At 65.8% G+C, this 20,060-nt stretch overlaps 2 protein-coding genes across 2 annotated transcripts in view; one reads left to right on the plus strand and one right to left on the minus strand.

Moving 5' to 3' along the window:
* The window catches only part of KCNT1 (potassium sodium-activated channel subfamily T member 1), a 60,676-nt gene extending 50,129 nt beyond the window's left edge, over positions 1–10,547 (minus strand). The window contains exon 1 of the mRNA XM_081790998.1: positions 10,411–10,547. Coding sequence (XP_081647124.1) covers positions 10,411–10,532 — 122 coding nt within the window. The 5' untranslated portion in view covers positions 10,533–10,547. The remainder of the gene's footprint in view (positions 1–10,410) is intronic.
* Positions 10,548–11,957: 1,410 nt separating this feature from the next.
* Positions 11,958–16,514, plus strand: SOHLH1 (spermatogenesis and oogenesis specific basic helix-loop-helix 1). The gene is made up of 8 exons (XM_081791072.1): positions 11,958–12,034; positions 12,232–12,333; positions 12,799–12,949; positions 13,314–13,435; positions 13,523–13,608; positions 14,897–15,083; positions 15,550–15,620; positions 16,194–16,514. Exons 1-8 carry the CDS (start codon positions 11,994–11,996, stop codon positions 16,409–16,411), a joined length of 978 nt encoding a protein of 325 aa, XP_081647198.1. The 5' UTR covers positions 11,958–11,993; the 3' UTR covers positions 16,412–16,514.
* Positions 16,515–20,060: the final 3,546 nt, after the last annotated feature.

A 20,060-nucleotide genomic window follows, 5' to 3' on the forward strand; every position in this document is an offset into this window, starting at 1 on the left:
TCAGAACCTGGGAGGGGGCAGGTGTCAGGATCTCTTTGAACTCTGGCTGAGTGCCCTTACCTGTTGTCACCAGGATTCTGAGACCACAGAGACCCCTGCCCCTATCACATGAGTTAAAGACACCGGCAGTGGTGGAACCAGGGGTGGGGGCCGGCCCCAGGAGAGACCCTGGTGGTCTACCGCTTTTTGAGGGGCAAGGATTTGTGTTCCAGGGCTCCTGCACCTTCCCCGCCCCCATCTCCACATGGAAGTGAACTTTGGCTAGTTACCCATGCACAAGTGTGGGGCAGGGGCCAGCAGCCCTCAAAGCCCTCAGCACATCAGCACCTCTCTGCTCCCCATATCATAGGGCCACTAGCCACCCCGTGAGCCCCACAGCAGCGTGGCAGCACCTGACCCAGCAAGGCAACCGCACATCTGTTAATGGAATGCCTTGGGAACACACACCCCCATGTCACAGATGCGCAGAGACCACCCATGTCACAGGTGTGCAAACAGAGACTGCCAATGTCACCGGTGTGCAGACAGAGACCCAGGCTCCTGACTTCAACCAGCACCCTGGACTCCTGGTCCTCTGGTATCACTTAACCTTCTAGGTGCGTCCAGCCCCAGGCCATCCCTCAGTGTTGCTTCCCAGACAGCCCTCGGGGCATGCTTGTGAGAAGGCAGGAATTCTCCACCTGTTGGGCTCACGCTCACCAGGCTCCTCTGAGAGCCAAGACCCCGAGGAGAACAGCACCTCCGCATTGATACTTGAGAGTGGGGGGGCCCTGCGCTGGGCCCCCCTGGCCCCTCCGAAGCTGCTGCAGGGAGAGCAGTGTGCACTGAGGGAGGGCGTTCTCCACCTTAGCAGGTCCGTTCCCCAGGCTGAGCCTGACTGACAGGAGAGCAGCAGGGGGACAGAGGAGCTGGGCTTGGCCTTCGGGCAGGGCCAGGAGTCTGCTGACCACACTCAGCTCCTGGAGCTGGAAAATTGAGGGCAGGCTGTGCCTGGAGGCTGGGAGCACGAGGCGGGGGCGGGGGTCAGGCACTCACCTGGAGCTCGAGGTTCACGCAGGTGGGGGGGGGGTAGGTGCTATGAAACCCTCCTCTCCTTTCTCACACTGGGAAGGGCAGGAGCCCTCCCTGAGCCCCCACGCTCCCCGGCCCCTGCAACACACAGGTCCCGCACCTCGAGCCTACAGCCTCCGGAGCTGAGCTGCGTAAGGACCGTCCCTGCAGACGCAGGCCTGACACGCCCGTGCAGTCTCTTCCCAGGTTACAGGGTCAACCCTGAGGATCTGGCAGCATTTGAAAAATAACATTTTCCTAATTGCATCAGCGTGCCCTCATGTTTTTCCTTAGTCACAAGCTGGCGGGACTGCGGGGAGGCGCACGCAGGGGAAACCACGTGGCTAGAGATTGGGGCCATGTTGCCCCTCTCTTGCTAAAAGCCTCTTTCCACAGCAGAACCCCAAGACCATGGCTGCCTCTGTTCCCTCCCAGTTTGAGCTGCTTTGGGTTTTCTCTGGCGGTCTGAAGGCTCAGACCTGGCAGCGTCCGTGGATGACCTCCAGCTTCAGGGGACGCCGGGGGCGGGAAGAGCACCAGGGGGTGGGAGGCCGACGCCCCAGCCCCGGGGTGAATGGTAAGGCTGTGCTGCCCCTCGTCCCTCGTGGTGCTGCTGTGACACTGGACACTCGAGCGAGCACAGGGTGGTAAACAGAAACCCCGCAGGCCTCCTGGCATCCTGCCACGCTCCCCCAGCACCGTGGAAGGCCCAGGGACGCTGTTTGTTGTGCTAGCTGAGGGCAGGGCCCCCAGGGTCTCTGGGTCCACTGTAGGAGACACATGGCTGAGCAATGCCCCCTGAGGCGTCGGGATCTGGCCGAGACCTCTCCCTAACCCAAGGCGTGTCTCACTGAGAGCTTCAGGGCATGAGTCCCTGCCCAAGGGGGGGCAAGAACGTGACCGTGGCTCAACCGCCCAGACACAGTCTACATGCCCCTTCCCACGCCTTCTCCCTGCCTACCTGAGGAGCTGGGGAGGAAATCTGGGGCCCCTGAGACCATACCCATTGTCTTTCACATCTCCTGTGATGGGCGCACCAGAGAACTGATTTCTACAAGAACTAAGTGCTTCGGCAGCTTAAAGAAGGCGTCCCTCCCCCCCAGCCCTCACACCCTCGGGATGAGACGTGGAGCCCCATCTGTGGGACCTGCCAACCTCCGGAGCCAGGGTAGGGCGGCCCCCTGCCTCCAGGCAAGGTGGGGGAGGCCCTGCTCCTCTTGGGTACTTGCAGGCCCTGTCGGCACAAACACACGAGGCTCAGGCAGCACCCGAGGGTCCCGGTGACTCAAGTGTGGCCTGCTCCTGTCCCATCAGTTCACACGGGAGGCCCAGGGAAGTCACTTCCCGTCTCTGAGCCACAGTTTCCTCCTCTGTAAGCAAGGACGCCTTCCGTCCTCATGAGCAGACTGGATGCAGGTGAAAGAAGGGAAAATGCAAGACGTTCAGCATAATACCTGGCCCAAGAGGGCTCAGTCAGCATCGGCTTTTAATGCTGGGCCGTTGAACAACATTTGGCCACGTTCCACTGGATGAAGGCTCTGACCCTAAGTGTCAAGTTCCTGGGATGGCCAAGTCCCCATCCAGCCCTCTCCAGGTCAGCTGGAGGCCCCTCTGGGGAGTTCCAATTTGTGCCGCTGACCTACGGGATCCAGCGGGAGAGGCCAAGGATGACAGGAAGCGCACAGCCCGGCGCGCACGAAGGGAAGTCCCCTGGGCAGTCTGGTGCACACGCAGTCACGTGCCCCAACCCCGTGGGAGGGAGAGCCACGGCTGAGTGCCAGCGGCACGCCTGGCACTGTGGCCGCAGGACAGTGGCACGGGATCCCGGGAACAAGCTGGGTGAAGCCAGGACGCACGATTCCTGTACTTGAGTTGAGCACTTGTGGGCTCATGGCGCCTAAGCAGCCACACGAGGTCCTGAAGCTTAGGAGAGGCCCAGGGCGCTGGGAAGCCAGGCCGGGCTGATGCTGCAGCCGTCCCGAGTACGAGATGTGCCGGTGCCGGCTGCCTTCGGGTGGTGAGAGCCAGGACTTTGTGCCTCTCTGTCCCTCTCACTACCACCCCCTTGGTGCTCAAGGGGTCAGTCAGCAAGACCTCAGGAAGGCAAACAGGCAAGGACACACTCCTCCCACCAAAGGCACTGGGAGCTTTCACACTCGCGTTCTGCCCCCTCGGTCAACCCGATGCCCAAGCACAGAAGGGTTGCTCTCCCTGGTCCCCAAGGCCGGCCCGAACGCGTCACTGAAATCACATGCGCACAGAACCAACACTGACATCGGGCGACGTCCCTTGTGGCTCTAAGTACAAACAGCCCAAAGAAACCGTCGGCGGGTGGGACCCAGTGGTGTATTAACACTGCGTTGCCGAAATACAACGTGGAATAAAACTTATCTTAAAAAAGGGCGATATGCTTCATCATGCTAAGAAATTCGAGGGGGAAATCCAGCGGGATCATACCGGTAGACGCAAATAAAGCACTCGCTACTGTTCAAGATCTGTTGATAAATTAAATGCAAGAAAACACCTTCTTAATAACCAACAACATAAGGAACCTTCCAGAGACCTAGGCCAACATCATATCTGCGAAATAGGGTTGCCATTCCCCGGGACGTGAGTCTGCCCACCACGATGGGCATCACGGCCGCCACATGAGACAGAGAGAGGAAGGAGAGCCACGAACATCGACAACTCGGCTCCGATCGCGGCCGGCGTGACCGATCACCTAGAAGACCCGAGGGAACCGACCGAAAGCTGTTAGAAGAGACGAGAGAGCTTCAGTGAGCGAGCCCCACCTGAGCGCACCCTAGGAGCCAGGGCAGAAGCAGGAGCACAGCACAAGCACCTCGGGAAGACCCGCAGCCGTGCAAACCCCACGCCCCGAGCCGCCCTTGCCACGAAGCTCACAGGGCCTCCGGGGAGACCGCGTGGTGCCCAGACACTGGCTGGAAGCTGTCACTACCGGCATGAGGAGGTCACGGCGCCCACAGCTCAGCAGTCCGTTCTCCAGACAAAAGGGCAGAGGCGATCGGCTCCCGTCAGCACACACCGTCGTTTTCTCAGAACGTGACACATTGTTTTCAAAACTCAAACTGAAAAACACACACGTGACGATAGCCAAGACGTTCCTGCCGCCGTCACCACCCAGCGCCACAGCCACGGGACGCGGAGGCTTTGGCACAAGGAAGGACACACGGCAGGGACCTGAGGGCGCGGGAGGGGTGGTGGGCACCACGTGCCCCCCACCGCGCTGACGGGACAGGAGGCGCGTGCCTGGCCTGGGCGGGGCTGACACCCACCTACTCAGAGGCTACGCTGCGGCTAGCGCCGGCCCCCACCTCGCGGCCCCCACCGAGGAAAAGGCTGGGAGAGAAACAGGGGGAAGCCATCTGGCATCAGGAAGGCATCTGATGTGCAGAGACCCGAGCATGCAAAGGAACAGAGCCAAGGACAAGGACAGAACAGCGCTCAACAGGGAGAAGGCGCCTGCGGGGATGACCACGGTCAGGTCCCCCCAAGAATGTTTGCAGGTCTCGTAGAAAAGACACAGCGGCAAAGGATGGGCGAGTGGCAGGTCCAAGAACACGCACGCCAGCCGGCGCGGACGAGGAAAAGCTTCCCGCCTCGCCGGTCACCGGGGAGCAGGGGGGGAGCGCGCTGGTGGCCACGTGTGGTCTGGGAAGGCCCAGAGCAGGGAGGGCGTGGATCCGGCCTCAGGGTCCGTGTCTGCCGGCCAGACACGAGAGGAGCTGTGGGGAGCCTCGCGTGGTCTGAGAAGTAACAGCAGGGCTGGCCCACCCACAGCCAACACCCGCACACCCTCACCTGTGCCAAAGCCCGCCCGGGCCCAGGTTTCCACCCCCCTAGCCTCAGGACGCTGCCACCAACAGTCCGAACACCAGTGACTCAGGACAGTTCTGTGCTATGAACGGGCCAATCTGTGTGACCCAGCACGGAACCACACTTTGTGGGGTCCCGTGTCAAAATGCAAGCACGGCACCACTCCAAAGGACCCTTCTGGAGAGGAAGTTTCCTCTGGGCACCCAGCCTGCATGCCACTCATGGACTGTCCCCACTGCACAGTGACCTCAGTTTGGGGGTGACGGCAGGGGAGAAAGGCCATGTGTCGCCCACGGTGCCACGTGAGAAGACCATCGGCCTCGTCATTGGGGGCCAGGAGGCCAGGGGACCACGCCCACCACCGGCATCCCCAGGCCAGAACCACAGTCTCCCAGCCCTCTCGTCCTGGGCCCACCTCTGGGCAGGCCACTGGGGAGGGGCCCCCCGTCTCCTCAGGCCGGGCGTGTGGCATCCTGGGAAAACAGTGCGTCTCCCCACCTGCTGGCAGTGCTGAAACTGGCCGTCCCGTGGCCTGAGGTCACTGAGGGGACCCGGTCCCTCTCCTAAGAGGTGTCCCTCAAGGTTCACACTCAGTCCTAAATTCCCAAGGAGCCTGGAGAGCCACGTTTGCAGAGGAATTGGGGACGGGGGGGCGCGTGTGCGCACGCGTGCGCACGGATGTACATACGCACACGTGTGCGAGCACGTCTGTGCACGTGGCACGTAGGCGAGCACGTGCGTGCGCACGCCCTCGCGCGTCCCCGCTCAGCATGCAGGCGAGTCTGGAAGACAGTGCAGCGTCACCGGGGTGGGGGGCCGCGGAGAGCGGGCCTGGCGCCCAGTGGAAGCGGAAAGCAGCCTGTCTGCTGACCACAACAGAAACGCTAAGTGCTTCCTTTGCACAATAATTAAAAAGCCAGAGCCATTCGAGCTGCTCAGCAGCCCTCGCTCAGGCGTCTCCGGGGAGCGTCCTCCCGCCCCTCAGGGGAAGGGACTCTGAGTCCACACTGTGGAAGCCACTGGCCGCCGTCTCCCAGATGCATCAGGTTCCAAGGTGACAGCTGAGAACCCGTCGTTGAGCTGGATTCAAACTGGAGAGTCATCAGAACCGACGCTTTGGAGTGGGGTTCTCGTGCACCCGTCAAACCCGTGTTCCAGGAAGGGGATGGTAGCGGTGTGGACGCAGGGCTGGCCCCCCCCCCCCACCTTTCCCGAGCCCCACCACGACGACGTAGGGGAGGCAGAAGCCACAGGGATTTGCAGTTCTCGCCCCGCCCACCTGGGCTGGGACCTAAGGCTCAGGAAAACCCCCCCGTTGCACACCCCAAGGACGCGGCATGTCTGGGTCACCCACCGCTGGGTGGTGGGTCTGTGTCCCCACTGCAAGGCCCAGGACTCAGTCCCCGGGTGCCCACGACCCTTGGCTGGTCCTGCTGACGAGCTGCACCCCATCCTGTGGCTGAAGACGCCCAAGTCCCTCCCCTTCGGGCTGGACACACGGTGGCTGCTTAGAGGTGCAGCTGGGGGCAGCCGGAGCCAGCATGGAGGTGGGGGGCCCTTGGGAGCCTGCCAGGACAGACGGCGTCCCCTCCGTCACAGCAGGGCACGGGGGCTCCACTGGGAGGAGACTGCCCCGTCCGGCCTGCCACGCCCCTACTCAGCCCTCCGAGAACCGCACCAGCTCCCCATGCTGGCCGCACCAAATGGCTCTGAAGGCTGGCGTGGCCTGCAGAGGTGCTGCGGGCCTTATGTGGAAACGGAAGCCCAGGTGGGATGTCATCTGCCCACACGTGACGCCTTCTACCTGGCAGATCTTGGCCTTAGAGCCTCGTGCTCCCGGTGTCCAAACAGCTCAACTTGGTGGCTTCCCCGTCCTCTGACCTCCGGCACCTGCCAACACGTCCGGGGTCACATCCCTACCAGCACCCTGAGGCCTCCCACAAGGGCTCCATACCAGGCTATCGGCCTCTCCAGGACCCCAGGCCCCTGCATGCCCAGAGCCGGTGCAAACCCCCAGCTGTGACCAAGGTCTCCACAGGGGCGGTCAGGAGAATGGTAGAGAAGTTGTTCAACTTCCCCGAGCCTTGCTGCCCCCACAATCCACAGGGTCAGGGAGGACCTCTTCGGGCCACTGGGTCCCCCTGGGTCCTCAGCCGCTGGCCCCGAGACCACGGGTGCCCGCGGCCACAACGCAGTGGCCGGCCTCCCTGCCTCGCCCAGCACAGTGATTACAGATGCCCCACGAGGGGGCTGAGCTCAACCTGCCCTCTGACCCCAGCTTCCTGTGGTGGCCACGACGGCAGAAACGTGGTTCCATGTTCTGTCTCGGCATGGCGGCTCCAGCTGCTCGGCAGGGGTGACGCTGACAAGAGGAACATACCAGAGCCACCGGGACTTGTTTCTGCCACGGGGCGGGCAGCTGGCCCACTGTCGCACACTGGTTGGGTCCCAGCCACAGCCTCTTCCCTCGCTGCCCAGCAGCCCAGAGCTGGGTCCCCAGGGGCTCCCGGACCCCCTCCGCTAGCCAGGAGACGGTGGCTGCCCTTCCTGACGAGTGCCAGCCAAGGTCCCCGGCAGGGAGTCTCTGATTAAGTCACCATAAATACGTGAGGCAACGTCACAGGCCGACAAGAGCTGGCACCGGGGGTGGCTGGCGTGTCCAAAGCTCCAGACCTCACTGCCCCGCACAGAACAGGCCAGAGCGACCGCACAGTGGATCCCTGAGCACGCCTGTGGAAGGTCCAACCAAACCGCACGGCGGACTTCTCTGGAAGGCCTCTCCAGAGGTCCTGGCCCAGGGACCAGGCCGGGTCCTGCCTCCACCCCTTGCAAACATTTTAAGCTCTCCAGTAGCTAGTACGGGCCTCACGCCCCAAGGCAAGGCCCCTGGCTCATCTCCATGCTCCAGAGGAGAAAAAGATTTTGGGTCAGTGTGGGCGGCCTCATCTACACACACACACACACACACACACACACACACACGCACACGCACACGCACACGTGCGCGCACACTAAAGAATTCCCAAGACGACTTTAAAAATACCTGTGTGATCAGAGGCTGCTCCTGGGCCAACACCCATCTTGGGGCTCCACCCAGAGACTCGCACACACCCCATCGCCCCCCTCTCCAGCCCCAGGCAGGGGCAGGGCCCTCCTGCACACTCCGGGTGCCCCCACTCCGTCCAGCACAGCGCTCCTACGTGGAACGCAGGGGTGTGCACAGGGGCGTGTCACAGTCAGGTACACACCCTTCCCACCCCCCCCCCACCCCCCATTTCAGAAAACCGGGGGCTTGTCTGGGAGGAGAACACAGGCACCACCGCCCCCTGGAGGCAGGAGTCACTTGGGAACAGCCCACAAAACCCTGCGTCCTCGGGGAGCCCAAAGAGAAGCCTCAGGAAAGAATCTGCACTCGGTCACTGACCCTCCGTAGGGAGGGGAAGTCAAGTGACAGAGTCCGGCGTCGGCCACACCGTGACTATCCCGAGTAACTTCACGGGCTGCTGAGACCCGGGCAGGTGGACAAGCTGGCTGGGGGACTCAGAGGCTGTGGTCCAGCTGGACGTGTGGACACACGGTCACACCCGTGGACCTGCACTGTGACACGGAGCCCCAGGTGGGTCCCCCCACCTCTGCTCCCCTTTCCACTCACCCCTGTCTTTCCGAGCTGCTGCTGTAGACTCTCCCGGCCAAAAACAGAGCTCTGAGTTCCTCCCAGTCCCCGGACCGGGAAGCCACCCCTGTGCCGGCCAGGCCTGGGCTGTGCCTCGGGCCCTGAGAACCTTTCCCACAGGGCCTGGGCCACTTCCTGCTGCCCTGCATGCACTGCTCCCTAATATGGGCCTAGAGGGCGGGCCGAGACCTCCGGCCAGGCATGCACCCTGGCAGGGCGTCATCCCCAGCTCTCTGTGCCCTCTGCCATCGGGGCTTGCAGGGTGCCAAACCAGTCCCCGGGGTCAGTGGGGGGGGGGGGAGGGGCAGGGCTGTGGGGAACCGGCAGTTCCGGGAAAGGCCAGAGGGCTCTGACCAGAAGGCCAGCACCGGCCTGCTCTGGGGCAAGCCCGGCCCTCCCTAGGCCCCTGCCCCTTCCATAACAACTGTCACCTGCATGGCAGCGACATCTGCACCCAGGGAAGGAACAGGGTAAGAAAGGCAGTGCCCAGGGATCTTCGGGGCGGCTAGGACCTGGGGCCTCACCCCCCGGGGACAGGCACAGGGCCCAGGCACCAAGGTAGAGGTTCCTGCAGCCCAGAGAGCCAGGAACCCTTCCCAGGTCCCCAAGTTCTTGACCCGCCGGCCTGGGGGCTGCCCCCGCCAGCAGCAGGCAGAGGTGTCCCGCCACCCTCACCTCTGCAGGAAACCCCAGCATCGTTATTAGGATCACCCAGCACCTTTCAGGACAGAGCCCGCCCAAGCTCCAGGGAAGGAGGAAACCCGGGCCACCAGACTCCAGAGCTGCCCCTGCGGTCAAACCTAGTGCAGGAACCGGCGCCGCAGAAGTCCCCCCCCCACCCCCACCAGACCCTCATTTGCCCGGAGAAAGGTCTCCCCTCTCCCAGCCGAGGGCAGCCTCCCTAACCTAACGGTCTTGGCCTCAGACGCTCCCGCTCCAGCCCAGGCGAATTACACTCCCTCGCCCAGCCTGACCTTCCCTGGGCGGCGGGGGGGTTGGGGGGGGGGTCCTCACACAGCCTCCTTTTCCCTGGTGGGGGTGAGTCTTCACCCTTCCCTGGGGGGGGCTTCCCATCCAGCCTGACCTTCCCCCCCCCCCCCCCGCATGCCTGCCCCTGGTTTGGGACACAAGCGGGTCAGGTCTGTTTTCCTTCCTGGGCTCCGCCAGAGCTCCAGTCACCTGGATGGACAGGACATGTGGCATCCCGGGACACTGCTCAGGGAGAGGTGGCCCAGCACGACTGACTCCCAGGTCACCTAGAAGCCAGGTCAGCTGGCCCTCTTCTCACAGGGGTGAGCAAATGGAAACGCCCAAAAGGGAAACGACAAGCCAAAAATACCAAGCCATTAAAAGCCAAAATCCCTGCCCTTTGTGCGACACAGCCCACCTGCCTCCCACACGCAGTCAGGGCCCTGGAACACCCGCTTCCACGTGGAGTGCCCTTGCCCCTGTGCCCGCCGCCACCCCCTCGCGGGAGCACCCCAGTGGGCCCTTCCTGCAGGCTGGGTGGAGGGGGGCTGGGAGGCTGGCGCAGCCCGGCTCCCGGCACCCCGGAGCTGCTCGGAGCCCCACACCCAAAAATGGCCGCACTGGGGGCACCTGCGCGCCAAGGGGGCAGACAGACAGACGCCGGCCCCAGGCACCTGCCGCGGAGGCTGGTCCTGTGGGGCGCTCCTGTTCCCTGTGGTGCGGGGGAGGGCGCTCATGGGTGCGCTCATGGGCACCTGGGGTGTGGGGCTCTGGGAGATGAGGGGCCCCGGGGCACGCGGTTGTGGGGTGCGAGGGGCCTGGGAGGGGGCGCTAGCGGGGACTGGGTTCCCTCCGCCTGGGGAGAGGCGCATCGGCCCTACCTGGGGGCGCATCGGCCGTCGTCGAACACGAAGGTCCGGTTGGTGTGGCCCCCGCCGCGCGCCGCTGGCCGCGCCCCCCTGTACGAGCCCCCCGGGCTGCGCGCTCCGTCGGGGAACGGCATGCGGGGCGGCGGCGGCTCGGATGCGGAGCCCAGGGAGAAGCTTCTTTGCTTTATCCCGAAACACAACACTTTTCTCTCTCCGAGCAGAGAAAAAAAAGCCTGTTCCAGGGTCGGGGTTCGGGCGCCAGGCCGGGTGCGCCCCCTGCCGGCTGCGCCGGGAACCGCGGCGGCTGAGGGCCAGGCGGGGACGCAGCTGGCTGGGCGCCTCCCCACCCCGGGACCCGCCCCCATCGCGGCGCTCGGAGCCGTCCTAACCGCGAGAGACAGGAGGGGGCACTTCGGTGGCCAGAGAACCCCAAGCGCGCCGCAGGGTCGCTCGGTCCTGGGAGGAGGGCTCCGTCCTACCAACAGACCCGCGTTCAGCGACTTCCGCCAGCTCACCCCTGGAGGTCCAGCAAGAGGAGCAGGCGGACCGAGCCCTCCAGAGACCCGCAGGCCCCTGGGGAATGAGCTGAGGCGTGGGGAGAATCCAGGGCCCAGGGCAGGCAGAAGGCACAGGCGTGGCAAGCGGCTGGGATGGGGCAGGCGCTGGGGTGTAGGGGAAGGCGCGGCGGGGGAAGGTGACGTCGGGGTGGGCTCGGAGCTGTCAGGATGCCCCCTGGCTCCTGGGTGGGTGATGACACTTCATTTAGGTGGAGCGCCCTGCAAGAGGGGGCAGGCACACGTGGACTGTAGACCGGCTGGCCCCCAGCAGCAGGTGGGGACCCTCCAACCTGTCCCTAGCCGACCCCTGAGCCCCGCACATCTTGGTGAGCAGTTTTCAGACCAGCCTCCCCCCCCCCCCCCCCCCCCCCCGTCCTCTGGGAACCCCCCTACCTGGGCCTCACGGTCTCCCCTGGGTCCCCGGGCCGCACAACGTTCCAGAAACTCTCATCTCCTCCTCCCCCCACACCTGTGCCTGTCCCTGCCTCAGGTAACACCCACTGCTCTGTAGGGGAGTCCAACCTGCCACCTCTGGCCTCCTGACACCGGGCCCACGTCCAGCCTGGGCTCCTGCCGGTTCCTGCTTGGGGCGCCAGCCGCCCAGCCCTGTCCCGAAAATCACCGCTTCTGCCCTCCTGCCCCTCCCTTCCCACAGTGGCCATTTACCCGCGCCTTCCTCCACGGTCAGGCTCCTCCAGGGCATCACGCCTCCCTGTAGACAGAGCCCAGCTGGAGGCTGGCACCCAGGGAGGCCACACCCGAGTGGGAGGTGGGCCGACCCCCCGGAAGAGGAGGGAGGACCACTCAGCCCGGGCCACACGTCGGCCCTGGAGCGGGCAGATCCAGGCCACCACTTTCCGGCAGCTTCCGGCGGGAGAAACTTGAGGGTCCGGGGCGAGTGGGGGGTGGGGCAGAGCACGCGTCTGGGCGGGGCCGGCGGGCACACGTGAGTGGGCGGGGCTGGCGGGACGCACACGTGGGGCGGCACGTGGGGGTCCCGGGGCGGCGGCGCGAGGCAGCTTCGGTGCAGCCGCGGTCATGGCGTCCCGGGGAGCTGAGCCAGGCGCTGGGGGGTGCGGGTGAGGAACTGGGGGGCTGGAGGGGGTCAAGGGTGCTGGGCGGGGGGGACCCAATGCGAGTGGACTGCGCTGCAGGTCCCCCCACCCGGCGAGGCCCGTGGGGCAGGCCCTACGGGGGGAAGGCGGGGCTCCCGGAGGACGTCCACCACGGCGTTCTGGGGTTCACGGAGCTCGGCGCCCCGGCCTGTCCCGGGCAGCGGCTCTTCCCCATCCAGTGCCCAGGGCTGCCGCGAAGACAAGGCGCCCGAGCGTGCGGGCTCCGGCCTCCCGCGGAACGTGCTCAGCGAGCGGGAGCGCAGGTGAGCCGCGCTGGGGGAGGAGGGGCCGGGCTGCTGGGGCGGGGGGGGGGGGGGGGGGGGTGGATGGGGGAGGGGAGTGGGCGTCGGGTGTCTGACCAGCGGCCCGGTGGGGGTTATAGGCCGCTGGGACAGGGTTTGCGGGGTCTGTGCAGTAAGGGGACCGTGACTGGTGCCCGCGGTGAACAAGAAGCCCCAAGGGAGGGGGGGTTCCCGGGGCCACCAATGCAGCCTCCCCCCCCCCCCTCCCCGCTTTGACCTGAGCTGTGGCGTCTGGAGGTTGTGCACTTGGGATCTCTGGCGCTGGTGGTCTAGGGCACAAGCACAGCCTGTTTTTTGGAGAGCTAACGAGGGGGGGTGGTCTTGTTCTTCAACCTGACGAGACCCCGAGGTGCCCGGAGGTGCCCCGGGTGACCTGGCCGCCGAGGCCGGGTGGGCTGACGGTCGTTGTTGCTTGTCTGCAAGCAGGAAGCGGATCTCTGTGAGCTGCGAGCGCCTGCGGGCCCTGCTGCCCCGCTTTGATGGCCGGCGGGAGGACATGGCCTCGGTCCTGGAGATGTCGGTGCAGTTCCTGCGGCTGGCCGGCGACCTGGTGCCCAGCCAGGAGCCGCCCGCCGCCGTGAGTGTGGGTCCCCCGTCCGCACCCACGGCTGCCGGTCGCCTCGGCCCGGGAGGCGGCCCTGACCTGCTGGCCTCCCCCGTGCCCTGCGCCGCGCACCCCGGGCGGCCGTGATCTCGGCAGGCGTCGCCCTGTCTGTGCCGGTTCCACCTCCACGAGTGAGGCGGGCGTCCCAGGGCACGAGCTCCGTCGTCACTTAAGTCCCTTATGCGCGCCTCCACCTGCTCTGTTTTTCCGGTGCGGCGTCTGCTCTCGGGCTGACCCCCTTGACCCCAGCGGGGCAGCGGGTGACAGGGAACGGCGGGCTGTTCCCTCCCGTTTGTTGCCTGACCGTTGTCGGGTGTCACATCTGTGCCAATTCTAGGCTCTCGCTCCGTCCAAGGAGACGTGGCACAGGTGGCAGAGGGACGTTTTGCAGCTGGCCCTGTCAAGTCCGACCTCAGCCGGGGCACCAGACTCCGGGATGGCGGCGCCTGGCGTGACCGTGTGAGTGTCCCCCGTGTGGCTGGGTAGCCCGTTGGGGCAGCAGACACAGCCCGTTCAGGGCTCTGTCTTTGTGTTTTTGTCCTTTAGGCCCCAGGCTGCGACCGCAGGTGTGGCCGAGGGCGAGGCCCCGCTGGGGGCGGCCGAGGTGCTGGACGGGCCGCCAGCCCTCCCCGGTGAGCAGGAGTGCAGGGCAGGGTCTGTTCCTGAGCGGGGCGCGGACGCTTAATGTTGGTTCTCTCGGGACCCTCTTGTCGGGGGGAAGCCTCGGAGACCCCACGCTGCCTCCGGCCGCGGTCCAGACCTCAGGACAAGGGTTGCCGGGAGGGGCGGGTGTGAGGGCTCAGGTGCCCCAGACGGGTCAGCCATGAGCGGTGGTGGCTCTCTGTCAGCTTGTCTGCTGGGGAGCAGGGTCCAAGCTAGCGGGTCTCTGAACTTGTTTCTGCTCCCCAAGGATGGCCACCCCGCCCCTCCTCCGCCCCGGGCCTCTAGGGGTCCCTGGGTCTCCCAGGAAACTTGTTGGCCCCTGTCATGGCCAGCTCTCTGGAGCGGCCCCCACACTGCCCTGCTCTCCTCGGTGCCTTTTCTTTTTTTTTATTTTTTAAAAACCTTTATTCATTTTGAGAGAGAGACAGAGCGCAAGCAGGGGAGGAGCAGAGAGAGGGGGACACCGGACCTGAGGCAGGCTCCAGGCCCTGAGCCGTCAGCACATAGCCCGACGTGGGGCTTGAATTCACAAACTGAGATCATGACCTGAGCCGAAGTCAGACGCTTAACTGACTGAGCCACCTAGGGGCGACCCCCAATTCCATCCTGCCCCGCTCTTTGCCCCCCTCAGTGCCTTTTCGATGGTTTTTTCTGTATGGAGTGAGAGTCATCGGCCTTGCACGGGGCCTTTGTTCTCTGGTGCTGTGCCGGCCAAGCCTGCAGGCACCTCTGATGATGTCTCGCTCGTGCTGGACCCCGCACCCCAGCTATGTCGCTTCTTGGACACGGGTGCTGGTGATTGCCCTGTGCCAGAGTCCCCGAGTGCCACAGGGGGCGAGGCTATGTCTTCCGGTTCCCGGAATGAGCCTGTCGAGGAGGGGAGGGGGCTTGCCGTGACCAGGGCTGGGGGCAGAGCCGGGGCCACAGGCAGGGCGTGAGGGTGCAGAGGTGACGCGGCAAGGGGGCTAGGTCTGAGGGTGGAGGCCGGGGTCAAGGTTTGCGGGCAGGTGGGGGTAGGGTCCCAGATCTGAGCTCCAAGGGCCTGGCCTGAGGTCAGCGGTGTCTCCTCCTAGAAGCTCCCCTGGCCCCAGGTGCATAGCCCTGCAGCCCTGGGCGTCTGTCCTTGGGGGTCTGTCTGCCTCCTGCTCCCGAGCTCCTTGTGTCCCCGTGCAGGGTGCAGTGGGTGGGGGCTGGGGCCTTTAGGGGAGGGCTGCGCCCACGTGGGGAAGGCCGACCTATACCTGCCTTCTCTTGTAGAGCCTTGCAGCCTGGTGACCCGGCCCCCAGACCCAAGTCCCTCCAAGGCCCTGAGGTCGCCTCCACCCTGGCCTCCCCGCTCCTGGCAGCCACCCTCCCCTCTGGTGAGCAAAGAGGTTCAGAGCTGCCGGGGCCAGGCTGGGCCCCTGATGGAGGGGGCCGACTCGGCCATGACACTGGACACCAGGTGGGTGCCCTGGTGGGCGTGCGCACCGGCCCCACACGCCGCCTCCTAGCCCTGCCCGCGCTCTGCCCGCCCCTCCCCCTCTGTCTGCCGGGGCCACAGCTGCCAGCCCAGGCCTGTTTGAGCCAGACGCTGCCGTGCGGCTCTCTGACGCATTTCCGAAAATGTTGTCGTGTTCCCAGTCCGTCTGTGTTTCGGCTGATAGTAAACGAGTTTGTGTTTTGTGAGCGTGCACCAGCTGGGGCGTGGGAAGGGAGCGTGGCAGAGGCTGGAGAGAAACCAGCAGAGGCAGCGGGGTGGGCCAGTCTGTCCCCAGCGTGCAGGCTCGGGGTCTGGCGGGGAAGGGGGGGCACCCGGTTCATCTTAAACCTGAAGCCACCTTTGAGGGCACACACCTCTGTCTCGAGGCTGGAGGACCGGGTCCAGCTGGGACCATTCGGTCAGGGTGCGTTCTCCCGGCCTCGTTCAGGTCTGCGTCCGGATGTGATGTGGAAGATGGGGCGTCCTTCCTGCTGAGCGCCAGTCCCGACTGGTGGCTGGGTGAGTGGGGGTGCGCCACCTGGGCCACCACTTGCCCTGATCAGGGACAGGCCCCGAGGTCTCAGGCGGTCTGGACGAGGGGCTGGGCAGGTGGCTGGGATTAAGAGGAGACGTGCTCGAGCTCGGTGTGCGGGGCAGTATCGGGGTCCCAGTATTTGTCTCTTGCTCCTTGCTGGTGGTTGTCGGGGTCGCTGGGGGGGGGGAGCGTGAGGTGGCGACCACGCATGTGGACCGTGTGCGTGAGCGTGGCACGTGGGGCTGGTTGTGTGTTACCCGCGATTCGGGATCTGTGCCTTTTCTGCACGCGACGTCCCCACAGAGGTGTCTGGACGTGGAATGAGTCTGTAAGATTCAGCGTCGTGGGAGACGCCTTCCTTGTTCTGGGCTGGTGGGTTCTCCCGGGTCTCGGGGGGACCAGCATGCGTGGGCCCACTCACCCCACACGGCCCTCGGGCGCCAAGGGCTTCCAAGTCGGGCAGGACAGACGGGCAGAGCTGGGCCTCTCCGCACCTTGACCTTGCCACGTGCACCCCAGGTACCCAGGCTGACGTGTCCCGTCTCTGACATTTCCAGGGTCTCTGGAGGGCAGAGGCGCCAGTGTCCCTTCTCGGAGCATGGCCAGGAGCGGCCTGCTGGACAGGGCAGAGCCCAGCTTCCTGACAGACGTCGGGCCCGGCTCCCAGGAGCTCCCAGACGGCCCCCTGGAACCCTGGGGCTCGGACGCCGGCTGCCCCAGCCTGGCCCTGCGGGATGAGGTGGACAGCATCTTCCCCGACTTCTTTCCCTGCTAGGCGGTGGGGAGGGGGTCAGTGCCACACGTGCCCGTGTCGCGTGCCGGGTGGCTCATCCCGGGTTCGGGGGGCGGCAGGGGCCGGCTGCGTATTAAAGGCGGTGCTTCTCCGGAAACCAGACCTCCTGGAGCTTCGCCTCTCTGTAATCGGTGCGATTCACTGGGCAGGTGGCACCGCTTCCGCTCAGAGCGCGGGCACCTGCCTGGGGCTTTGCTCCTGCGACGGTCTTGGCCTTGAGAAGTCCCTGAATAGCCTTGCAGTCTGAGGAGGGCTCCCGAGGACTGGGACTTCTGTGCTCCGGGCCTGCTCCCCGGAGAGGTGGGCGGGGACCCCACTTGTCACGCCTGTGAGTGCCCTCTGCCCTGGCCAGGGCGCCCTGAGGAAAGGGCTGGCTTCCGTCTTCGAGGTGGGGACCTCTGCACTCCTCACACGGGGCGGGGCGTTGGGGGGCCCGGTGCAGAGGTCACCTGGCAGGTCCCAGCGCCGTCCCAGCTGCCCCTGACCTCTGGGGCCCAGGGAACGGCTGGGTTACTGAGAGGGGCGCTGCGTGCGGCGGACCCTACCAGGCGTGACTGCGAGCCACGGCAAAGGCAGGTGCCGGTCTCTGAGCCAAGCTGGCTGGGGTCTCACCGCACTGCTCCTGCTCACGTCCTTCCGGAGACGCTGGGCTCCAGGCCCCCCGTGGAGAGTGCTCAGGGCCGTCTACCGTCCGGGAGGGTGGGTTCTCCCGTGGTCTCGAGCCCTCTTTCCAGCCCGTTTGCCTCACCCCTGCGTGTGTCTTTGTCTCTGCGGCTGGAAAGTTCCATTCGTTCTGTCCTTGAGTGGCCGCAGACAACGGTGATGAGCGCTGGCCTGGGATGGAGGCCAGCTGGAGGGGACCACGGCCGGGAGCCGTTGCCCCAGGGCACGGTCCTCAGGACCTCCCTGGTTGTCGCGTGCGTGCTTACGTGCTTACGTGCGTGTTTGTATGCGTGCAGCACGGGGTGGGGCACTGTGGGTGCCCTGTCCTCACCCCCTGCACCCCGAGCACAGCCCCGGTGACTCTGCCGGCTGCCTGTGGAGTCAGGGCCGGAGCAAGCACCCGGGCCCTGCCCCTGTGTCTCCCGTTCCCTGAGCCCAGAGGGGGACCCGGGGGTAGAATTGTTGAGCCCCGCACCTCCCACCTGGGAGCAGGTCGGTCTCCGCGGGGCCAGGTGCAGGCTCCGTGGAAAACCCCAGGTGATGCTGGGCAGGCTGATCTAGAACAGTCCTGCCCGGAGCCCTGGGCGGCCCACCCGTGCCCTGTGCTGACCTCAGGTCGGCACCAACAAGGGAAATCGGGAGTTCGACTGAGGTGCCGGGAACAGAGATGATACCCTGCCCCACCGCCAGGCGTTGCCTGGGAGGACGGGGCCCTGTCTCGGGTGGCAGCCTCCCCATCTTGGGCCTGGGGGGGGCCCCTGGAGCCACTGTCAAGAATGATCCTGAGGCCCAGTCGGGCTCGTGGACTTGCTCCCAGCGCCCCCAGTGGGACCAGAGGGGTCTGGAACCAGCAGTCAACTCTGCCCTGGCCGTGTGATCCCACGGCTTCTGCCCTGCAGGCCCCGGCAGTGTGGGCATAGAGCCCCATCCCTGAGGTGGCTGGGGCCTGGCCTCCCTCCGATGGACGGTGACACCCGGGGGAGTGGCAGGTGGGGCCCCGCTGGCACGGACCCCCGGTGAGCTGGAGGAGAGCAGGGCTGCCGCACGGCCTGGTGGGGGCTTGGTTGGGGCTGGAAGGAGCCTCAGGTTTCAGGGAACAGCTTTTGTCCCCACCCTCCTCCTCTCCAGCCCTTGGTGGTGGTGATTGCCGTTGCACGTGTTCAAGAGGAGGATCGGAAAACTGTTAGGCTGGTGATTCTGGGCTTTTTTTCTGGATTTGGGGGGGGGGGGAGCAGCGCTCGGCACAACCTCCCCTCTAGCTCTCAAGGTGACCTGCTTCCCTCCTCACCACCCCTTCTGGGAGGACCTGTGTGCCTGTAAGTAGGACACACAAAAGGGACACGGCTCGGCAGGACCCCAGCCACCCTCAGGCCGAGCACTTTGGATGGGGACATTTTGGAGGGACTGTGCCCACAGCTGGGGTTTGGTGCCCATCAGCCTTTGGGCTGAGAGCTGACTCTTCGTTACTGTCGTCCCACCCTCCCTGAGCCCTGCCCCTCCGGCAGCCCTCTCTCCTCTCTGTCCTCCTGCCCTGCCCGCTGCCCCTCCCCTGCTTGGATCTCCTGGTCACCGGGGGTCACTGTGAACGGGGGTGGGGGTCCACCGTGAGCTGGCGTCTTGGTCAGGGTGCTCGGTGCTGCTTGGTGGTTGTGTGTAACCCACAGCAGTGTAACCCTGAGGATACGCAGATCCTGCCCCAGAGCCCCGGGGGGGGGGGGGGGGGGGCTGGGCCAGGGGCTCTGCTGCTGGGGAGGGGTCACAGTCCCGGGGCCCCCCTTTGCCCCCAGGCTCCCATCCAATCTTGGCAGGAGGGCCATGTTCTCCGTCCCCCACCCCAGGTGCTCAGTGGAGGCAGAGGAGGTCCTCCCGAGACCCCTGCTTGACTGGCCCGGCCTCACTGTCCCCCATGTCACACACCTCAGGGAGCTGGAAACCAGCTCGGTGCCGTTCCGTGCCTGCCATCGGTCCCTTGACAGCCAGGACACCTTGTCATCCCCCAGCAGGCCCGGCTGTCCCCCAGCCCATCCCCTGAGCACAGCGGGGTGCTCACGGCAGGAAAGGGGCCCCCAGGCCTGCTCACAGCCAGGGCAGCGGTCCTGAGGTCCACGCCTCCTGCTCAGAGGGTGATGGGACAGGTCCCTTTGCCCACACCGCTCCCCTCTCCCCGCCCCCCCCCCCCCCCCCCCCCCAGTGTGCTGGCAGGGCTTTTGAGCTGGTGATGGGGGCGAGATGCCCTGGGCCTGTCCTAGAGGAAAGCAGGAGGCAGGGCTGGGGGCTTCGGGGTGAGAGACTTTGCTAGAGCAAGGAGGAACAGGGAGACGGGGCACCCCCACCCGGACTGTGATCTGCACAGGCGTCGCAGGGTGGGCCTGGCCTCGGCCCCAGGCTGAGGGCTAGCGGCAGAAAGGATGCAGAGGCGGGACACGGGAACAGCCGGGGGCCTAGGGGGCCGCTGAGAGGGCAGCCGCCTGATGGCAGGGGTGGGGTGGGAGTGAGGAGGTGACTCCACTGTTGGCTTTTGCTGGAAGAATGAGCTGGAAGGAAGCGGCCCTGGGCGGATGCAGGTGGGAGCGTGGCTTTCTGACGGAGGAGGCTAGGGTGGGCCCCCGAGGGGTGGGGAGGCCCCCTGGGTGCTGGGGTGTGGCCTGGAGGCCTCATTCCAGCAGCAGGGGTGGGGGCCCCCTCTTCTGATGGGACGAAGGTCCCCTCCGTCCAGGCTGGTGCAGGTGCGGCACAGCAAGCCTGTCCCTGAGACCCCTCCTCCAGGGACCCCTGGCCTGGGACACGGTGGGCTTGATGTGTGGCTCAGGCGGTGGCCTTGGGGAGGACGGGGGCTTAGCCGCTGTGGGGCAGGGCGCTCCCCACAGCTGGGATCCAGGGCAGGGGAACCTGGGACACCTAGGTGAGCATCCCAGGGGCTGCGGGCCGGCACCTGCCAGGCTTTGACGACTCCGGGAGGAGTGAGGTG

This window comes from Panthera onca, chromosome D4 (assembly GCF_046562875.1).
Source record: "Panthera onca isolate mPanOnc1 chromosome D4, mPanOnc1 haplotype 2, whole genome shotgun sequence".
Lineage (NCBI taxonomy): Eukaryota > Metazoa > Chordata > Mammalia > Carnivora > Felidae > Panthera > Panthera onca.

Bases quoted from the DNA above. Each gene is read 5' to 3' on its own strand.
- SOHLH1 (XM_081791072.1), top strand. From the start codon at position 11,994: ATGGCGTCCCGGGGAGCTGAGCCAGGCGCTGGGGGGTGCGG. The intron at 13,609-14,896 runs GTGAGCAGGAGT...CTTCTCTTGTAG, and splicing joins CGGGCCGCCAGCCCTCCCCG to AGCCTTGCAGCCTGGTGACC. The intron at 15,084-15,549 runs GTGGGTGCCCTG...GGCCTCGTTCAG, and splicing joins GCCATGACACTGGACACCAG to GTCTGCGTCCGGATGTGATG.